General features: G+C 43.2%; 1 protein-coding gene across 1 annotated transcript in view; it reads left to right on the forward strand.

Moving 5' to 3' along the window:
- Positions 1 to 724: 724 nt before the first annotated feature.
- rnd3a (Rho family GTPase 3a) overlaps positions 725 to 8,886 on the forward strand; it is a gene marked incomplete in the record, with an annotated part of 14,733 nt that continues 6,571 nt past the window's right edge. The window contains 2 exon segments of the mRNA XM_037696593.1: positions 725 to 991; positions 1,186 to 1,273. Coding sequence (XP_037552521.1) covers positions 842 to 991; positions 1,186 to 1,273 — 238 coding nt within the window.

Consider the following 8,886-nt stretch of genomic DNA (forward strand, 5'->3'; position numbering starts at 1 on the left):
AAAGCAATGGTTTATCCAGTTCAGTAGCATTTTCTACTTTTAATGTCTTTACTTACTTTTAGTCAGCATTTAGCAAACATGTTACTTTTAGCTATTGTTTTGCTACATTTAAATGTTTTTGCTACATTAAGCTCTAAGTTCTGTTTTTTTTTTAATATTTTAGCTGGGTTTTTATTGTACCAAGTGTTCTGCTTCTTTTAGCTTGTTGCTAGTTTTTAGCTTATTTTAGCTTTTAGCTAGTGCTTTGCGTCTTTTATCTTTAAAAACAATTACGGCTTCAGCAGTGATACAGCAATCTGCAATGTTTTTATTTACTTTGTGTTTGAAAGTTGCTGTCATTTCCAGTAAAGAAAGATAAATTTCATAAATGCAAAGCAGCTAAAGTAAACTCCCTATAGCCTCAGCTACGTCATGTAGCAGCTGTTTTAAGGTGTTTTTCAGCTCTCTCTGCTTCTGTTACTTTTTAAAAACGCCTTTTTGAACTGTTTGCTTCAACAAAACAAGCTAAAAAAATAAAAACAGCTGAATTGTTGGTTTATTTTCTGCAGTTTGTGTTTAACACGACACTTGTGCTCCAAACGGGGGCGCCATCGCGTGGAAAGCCCCATGGGGCGGCGGGAGGAGAAAGGCGGGAGAGGAGAAGGCGGGAGGGAGGCTCGTGCCTCCACTGCCATTGGCTCCTGCCACAGTATAAATCCGGAAAAATGGCTTTTTTTACCGGCACAGAGCAGGAGGAGACAGCAGAGGACACAGACACAGGGGAAGCACTGGGCGGCTGCTCTCTTTTTATTTTAAACTTCTCGACGCTTCCTTCACGTGCAGGATTTGGACGGTTCGATCAATGAAGGACAGGCGGCCGTGTCAGGTGTCCTCCCTGAAAGCCAGCATGGACCAGAGTCAGAGTGTGAAGTGTAAGATAGTGGTGGTGGGGGACAGCCAGTGTGGCAAGACTGCACTGCTTCACGTGTTCGCCAAGGACTGTTTCCCAGAGGTGAGACCCCCCACGCTGATGGACATGGTCCTAAAGCTGCACTTATTCCAAAACTGCCCCATTTGTCCTCGTTAACGAACAGGAATGTGTCAGATGTTCATGCATGTCAATGCTGCACCGGGCTCAAATGAGACTTTTTAAAGATACGTATGATTTCTGTGTTTAAAGCTCTGTCCATGTTTGTCCCCTCTCAGAGCTATGTCCCCACGGTGTTTGAAAACTACACGGCCAGTTTCGAGATCGACACCCAGCGAATCGAGCTCAGCCTGTGGGACACCTCAGGTAAAACCCGTCAGCCGAGCTGTGGACATGTCCCAACACGTAGGAGGACTTGGAAGAATCGTGGTTTTTTTCATTCAACCTTTATTTGTATGGATTAGTCTCATTGAGTCACGAGGACTCGTTTTAGACGGATAACAAAAGGGTTTGCGATGCCTTCGAGTTCATTGGTTGGCGTTTCCACCTTTTTGATCGTCTCAGATCAGTACCTGTTATTAATAAGCACTGAGCTCATATAAATGGGCTCAGTGCTTATTAATTTCACAGGAATGTGTTAATATTTCTGAAGGAACTGCAATTGTGAAGTAGAACCTACAAATGAATCATAACTGATCAGACATCTGGGGAATACGTCTAACGTTCTACGTTCTTTTTAGTTCCCCAGAAAAGTTGCACCGCTTTAAAAAAAATCTTGTTTTGTTGGACTTTGTGTCCAAATAGGATCTTTAACACACCCATCCGTGCCTGACGGAGGTTTGATTGTGTGCATTTGGGGGGGTTGTGTGTTTGTGATGGGCGGGGACAACCCGGCAGCCAGCTGTTGCGGCTCTCCGGCCTGGAATTCCTGAGCGAAGTCTGTCTGAATAACTTTCTGCAATGTTCAGAGCAGCTTGAAACGTTTTTCTTGGGAAAAACCAAAAGACTTGAATTACAAAATTCCAAACTGGGTTTTTGGAGGTGGGGGATTTCACGGACAGCGTTTGATGGATGGATTGCCATTTCTTTGCTCCACGTGAAAAGGTGAAATATATTTTGGTTGTTTGTCCAGCTGCCCCAAACTATTTCTCTGCGCTTTATAAAACAAGGGTAACAAGGAGAGGGGGTATGTTTCCTATTAGATCAGTAGGTTTCAGATGGAGCCAGATATGTCCACCCTACCCCCCACCTTCATCCTAAAGCCCTCACACACACCAGTGACGGATTGATGCAGCTTTCAGCTTGACTGGTCCCTTTGTAGAGACCCCCATCGGCCCCTATCCAATCCAATCGATCCTCTTATCTCCTGAGGTGTGCTGGGGAGGACGAGGGTGGTGGGTGGATGGGGGAGTTTCCCTTGCGGCCCAGACACTCTCTGACAAAGACCACCATGCAGACATGAAGATGAACACAAAAACACACCTACGCATGCGGAGGTGGCTTTTGTTCTGCGTTGACGAGTGGCTTAATGTGCGGCCCGGTGCATGAGTGTTTAAAAAGGGAGGGTGTAATTTGGGTCATTAAGGTAAATGCCTGCCAGTTGTGCAGCTTTCCCATTTGTCCCACCCAGCCTGGCTCTACGGGCGAGGTCTGCAGGGGTTGCTGAGGCCCCCGGCGCGGCCCCTTTGAAGAATCTCGTTTCTTTCAGCAGTAGAGGAAGTGTGTTTTTTGTTGTCTGAACGAGCAGCTGAGGTGTTCGTCGGAGACTCGGAGCAGCACGAGAACACCATGAACCGAGTGGCCCCTGAGGCCTGTTCTCACTTTGAGTTAAAAAGAAAAGCTCAGATAACAAGACAGAACGTTCAGGCAGAAACTGTCACGCAGGCTGCAATTAGCCTTCATTACCGATAGTTTTACAAACGGCTACCTCACCTGAGAAGGTGGAACCATCAGAGCATTATCATTGGATACAGGTTAGCATCAAATTGTCTTGGTGCTAAAGTCTGATATAAAATACCTAAAAACTTTAACTTGAAGTTGTCTGTCAAATATCCAGTAATTGACTACTCAGGTTTTGCTGTGCATTTATTGTGCCTTCTTGAGTGCTATGGTAGCTCCAGACTTTAATCGAAACTTCTTTGCTAGCTTTACCTCTTGGCCCCCAAAAGACGTGTCATATTTTTAAGGGGAGTTTTGTAGAAATGTTAATACTAGTTAAATATTATACTTGTTGTAGAAAGCGATCTGAACTTACGTTAATAGTTTAATTTTGAAGTTCAGTGAACAGGGAGAGTCTTGTAGTATGGCCGCTGCTCCTCCTCATCGAGGACCCAGCTGAGGTGGTTCAGGTGTTTGATTAGAATGCCACCTGGATGTCTCCCTAGAGGAATTTTTCCATGAATGTCCAACTGGGAGGAGACCCTGGACACAATGAAGAGACAACGTCTCTCAGGTGCATGGATGGATGAAGTTCTGACCGGAGTGACGAGCTTAGTCGAAGCAGGACTGGGAGCAGAGGGAAATAATTCTGATCTAAAACGATGTCTATTTTTAAAGTTTATAGCAGATAATGCATACAAAACAACCGCATAATCCAAAATTTGTAGTCTTGTAAAAATGTGAAAAATAGCCTTCTTGTTGCCCTTGGGGCAAATTAACCCACAGTCTTAACACTAAGTCTACCAAAACTTCCCAGTTTAACTTTTCGTGGAAAGTTTCTAGAAATTTACCAGAAAAACTTCAGCCGCTTTGGATTGCTATGCAAAATACCCTCAACTAGACATTACAGTGGTAGTTGAGAATGTAAGATATGTTTTAAAACATAAATAAAACACTTTTTGGGGTATTTTTTGTGCACTTCAAGAGTTCTGCGATAACACCAAAACAGTGTCTCTAGTTTACTTGCCTTGGCAGGCGCTCAAATCTTCTGTTTTTTTCTCGATGGGGGTGGAGACAGAGACACGTCGGTGTTGTTACGTTGTTTGGACCAACAGTTTTCGAGCCGGTGTGGGGGTGGAGACCATGGGGAGACGGCTCAGCATGAGGGAAACGTGCCGCCAGCTCTGTAGCTTTTTAGCTAGCGTGACTTTAATTGTGCACAGACATATAATGCGTATGGTATTACGCGGCGCTAGCTTAGCACTACGGCAGTGCAGTTCGATAGGCAGGACGTTTGGTTCTGTTGACGGGGCGGGGTGCCCCGCTTGTATAATGGTAGGAGAAACACTGGTATACATCAAACTAAATCATTTGGTTCTTATGACCGTGCAACAATTGTAGCTATGAAAATAATCATATTAACAATCCCATAAATTCCCATTGAAAGTATTTAATTGGGAACATTTCCAAAATTTCTGAGCTTAATTTTCCACTGGACGTTTTTGAAAAGTAGAAAAACAACAAAGTTTCCGGTAAAATTTTACCGGAAAGGACCAGCCGGCTCCACCTCTCCCTCTATCACATGTGTCAAACTCAAGGCCCAGGGGCCAAATAGGGCCCTTGGTAACGTCTTATCTGGCCCCCAAGATGATGTTTTAAAAGTAAAATACTTCTCATGACAGTTGGCCAAGTTTTGACGTAGAGTATTTCCGTAACCTTTGATTTTTGCTGCTGTGAAAGCGACCGAGCTTCAGCAGAGACCTATATGTCTCTTGTTGAGGAACCTGCAGCCAAGAAAAGACGTGAGGTATCTGACTGGAGATCATGTATCGACTGAAGATAGCCCTCGGTCTGAGAAGTTGTTCTTTTAGCTTTGTCTTATAGCCGAGTTTGACACCCCTGTTTGATCAAAAGATGTGGGGCTCTCCTGCCCCGGGTGTCAATGCACGAAATGGGGACGTCTGATGTTTCCCTCTTACATTGGCTTTGAAAACTACCTCTTGTTAAAACTTGTCACCAGCGAGTCATAACCCATACGAGTTATAGCTGCAGGCTGTGAAACCGAAACTACAAGCAACAAAAGGCTTCTTACAACTGAAAACTTGGATTATAATCTCCGTGGGTTCTTCACAAATGGTCATTTTTGCATCGGAACTAGGTATTTGATCGTTTATATCTAAATGTTGCGAAAGCAGCTTTTCTTTTTTTGATGACTTGTCAATGAACAAATTGTTTCAGCTCAAATCTCTGCTCATGAAGGTTTAATCTGAAGAGCTTCTGCGTTTTGCCCCACAGTTGAACTATGCATAATGTGCTTACGTTGGAGCGAACTACACGAAACAGCTTAGTGTTTTTCGTACTCTGGAAATCTGCCCGAGGTGTTTGTTCCAATTATTCAAGTAGATCTTTTACCAAAATGGATGTTGCATTTTAAAAAGTTATCAACAGGAACACCAAAAACCTGAGGCACGGCTTGTTTGCTTTTCCTCGAGGGATTTGTTAAAAATATGTGTTGTACATCTCATATTACAATATTTAGTGGGAATCTTTTCAGAAACTTTTTTTTTAACTGCTGCTGTTGGTGCATGTGAAATTCTGACCTTCTTGGAGAAATCTACTTACAAAATAAACTTTTTTCTATCCAAATTCAAATGATGGTTTTCTTGTAGAGTGTATGGGCATCTGCTGCCAGCCGTGGAACGCTGGACAGCTTAGTCACGGTACTTTTTTAAAGCTCTTTGGAACTCGAACCCTCTGCCTCCTTCATTCCTCTCGGCATCCATTGTTGCCGCGGCTCACATTTCTTGGCTCAGCGAATTTGAGCCGCATGTCTGACATTCCTCAAACTAAGGGGTCCTGCTTCCTTCTTGACAAAGACTCCTATTGTACCCGGCGTACTCTGATCCCCAACCAGTGAACGAGAAGTGTTGTGGATCACCACCTTGTTTTCAAGGTGGGGTGGGCAATTGAATCACGGTGGAATTTGCCAACCGGTAGTGGAATGGTGATATCCACGGAAGAACAGGGAAGAGAACCGGGAGAGATTAGAAAACATCCTGTCTGGGAAGCTGTGGAAAGATCCTCTGTGTGATGTTACACCTGATGGCAAGATCTGGTGTCTGGTCCTCACCCGGGCTTTCAGCCTACAGATATTCTACCACAACCTTGATTTAAAAACAAAAAAACTTTCCTTCTTGCTTCCTTATTTGTCCACTGTCACGGAGCGAAGAGGAGAATTTGGAAATACCCTCCATTCATCTTGTGAGCTTGATAATTTGAAAAAACATGAGGTGCTGACTTCCATTTTAGTGTGTGGCTGCATCTATGCATAAGAATTATCACTATTAAAAATATGCTTGCCACATCAAAATCCAAGATGGTTGCCACTATCTCTCTCTCTATCTATCTATCTATGTATCTCTCTCTCTCTCTCTCTCTCTCTCTCTCTCTCTCTCTCTCTCTCTCTCTCTGTGTTTCTCTCTCTATATACATACATATATATATATATATATATATATATATACCTGTCGCGATAAACAATAAATCAATTAATCACACGATATATGAAAATTATCAACCTCATTTTCATTAATCGGCTTTATCGTTTCTTCATGTCTCTCTCTTTCTACTGAAGACACTGGACGACAAAAAGCTCAACTCCGGTTCTTCACTGACCCTTAGCTTTCTCTTTTCTCTTTAAAATCCATTTTAACGATGCAAAATCACGTTTTTGCATCGTTAAAAGCAGCTAAGCTGAGAAGCTAAGCTAACAGGCCGACCGCGGGGAAAAAACCTCCGTCTTGTTGAAGCTCCAAAATTCACATTTGAAACCCGTGCCTTTGTGTAAAAAGTTTTTCTCTGCAAAAAGAAGCTGAGAACTTGTTTACTGATTTTTTTTTAATTAAAAACTTTGTGTGAAAATGCTAAGCTAAAGAGCTCAAACCACACCGAGTATCCGCCATTTTGAGAACCGAAGAGAGACGGCCCATGTCACATCAAGGGGCCTCCCTCCCATTTGTCTTAAAGAGTCACTCCCTCACTATCCATCCTTCGGTTCAGTCTTATACTGCTATCAGGTGGTCGAAAAATGATACTACAGGCAAAACAAATTAACAAACATTTCTTCTTAAATTTGACATTACTAATTATTGTCAAGTTTCAAACGATATTATCATTTATTGCAATAATTTCTGAGACGATTAACTGCGTGCCCCCCCTCCAGCCCACCCGTCTGCACTGGCGTAACTCTAAACTAGCGGCACACAATATAGGCGCTAGCTAAAAAGCTAAAGGCAGCGCTCACTCTGCCTCCCTCTTCCCTTATGCTGAACTCCACACCACCTCTGCGGGGCGCCCCACCCTGTCAACAGAACCGAGCGCCCTGCCTATCGAATTCCGCACCCCATGTCAACAACTGCCGGCACTGATGTAGTGCTAATCTAGCGGCGCACAATACCGACGCGCTAGCTAATAAGTTACCGATGTAGCGCCATAGCACTCTGTTTCCCTCACCTTGAGTCGTGTCCACCATAGACATAAATACCGCCCTCCCAACCCTAACCCCCTTAGAATAATTTGCACCAAAAACATTAAGGTTTTCTTTCATTCTCTGTTCAATTCCATTCCAGAAAAATACTCGCCTTGAAAACTGCAAACGTTCACTATTCCAATTCCTCAGCCACGGGAGCATATCGTCATACCACTTGTTCAGGATGCACCTCACCCATATAAATCCTTCACGTTATTGTAGTTTCATTCCTTTAATGGTACGGCATTTGTCACTGAAAGATACATTCCCTTCCCAGATAGATGATTACAGCTGTAACCTAGACAATGAATACCCTCTTATTGATAAATGTACAAGAAATGTTACCCTAAACATAATTTGTGGCTTTAAGTTAAACTGGTAAAAGGGAACAAGGGAAGGCTGAGTATTGATTTGTTAATTGTGCCCTTTTCTACAAACTAAGCTGTAAATAATTAAGTGGAAATAAGGCGGGTAACCGTGAACTTATATCACAGTTTGGTACGTTTATGGGAAGGAATACAATTTGAATTCTTAACTTGAGGCTGCTTGAAACCAAAAAAACATTTTGTACCACTGTCTACCTTTTATAGTCATTGTAGAAATATAAAGCACGTAACCGTGCATTAAACCGTAAACTACCAATTCCAAGGGCTCTGCCTTAAGCCTGTATCATCACAGACCCTGGATTTTGGATGAATACCTCACCTTTTGAGATATTGCACCACTCCTTGAAGTCTTTGATACAACGCGTCATATTTGCTGTACTGTATTACCACCAAACCAGTCTGGAGATTGCATTGGCAGCCTGTTTGCAGCTGCTCATGTCTTGGTAACCACAGCAACTACAGCAGGTATTGGTTGGGGTTACTTTAGTTTGCTTTTTTCCTTGGTTCTGTCTGGATGGGAGGCACTACGTGTTTGCGTTCATGGTTCAGGATGCGTTGGTCTCTGTTGGTTGCAGGAAGGTTTAATGCCTTCCTTCGCCCACGCCATCCTTCAGACTGTCAGCTGCACCTGGCTGAGCCTGAGATAAAGTCAGATTCCTTATCATTTCCTGGGATGGCATAAATTGCAACTCCTTAAACATCGTAAATAATTTAAAGGGTACTCCAGAAGGGTGGCTTTGGGAGATTTTTAGTCATTTGTATAGCCATTAAGACCACAGTGGATGTTTGACCACATTTTATCATGTTCTCTTTTATTATTGTGCACAATGAGATTAGTTTGCTGTGAAAAAGCAATAGGGGGGATGGAGTGTGAGGGGAAAAGGACAGAGCGGGAGGAGGACAGGACAGGGGGTGCGTCGTCTTTCTAGATTTAGAGATCCTGTGGGAGAACAATGGCAGCAGCTAATTAGACGACGAGCACCAGGTCTTTGTGCACACTGGCTTTGGGATTTTCTCTTATCTTTCCAGCTGGCAGAAAGATGACCTCCAACCAGAGATCAGACTTTGACCCAGCTGTAATAAAGCCCCCAAATCCGCCATAAATCATAGACAATGAAGGCAACTAGAAACAAAGCATTGAAAGCTCTGCATACTGTTACATTCTATACATTTCTTGTTTTTCCACT

The sequence above is a fragment of the Nematolebias whitei genome, chromosome 23 (assembly GCF_014905685.2).
Source record: "Nematolebias whitei isolate Nwh7 chromosome 23, NemWhi1, whole genome shotgun sequence".
In the NCBI taxonomy this organism is placed as follows: domain Eukaryota; kingdom Metazoa; phylum Chordata; class Actinopteri; order Cyprinodontiformes; family Rivulidae; genus Nematolebias; species Nematolebias whitei.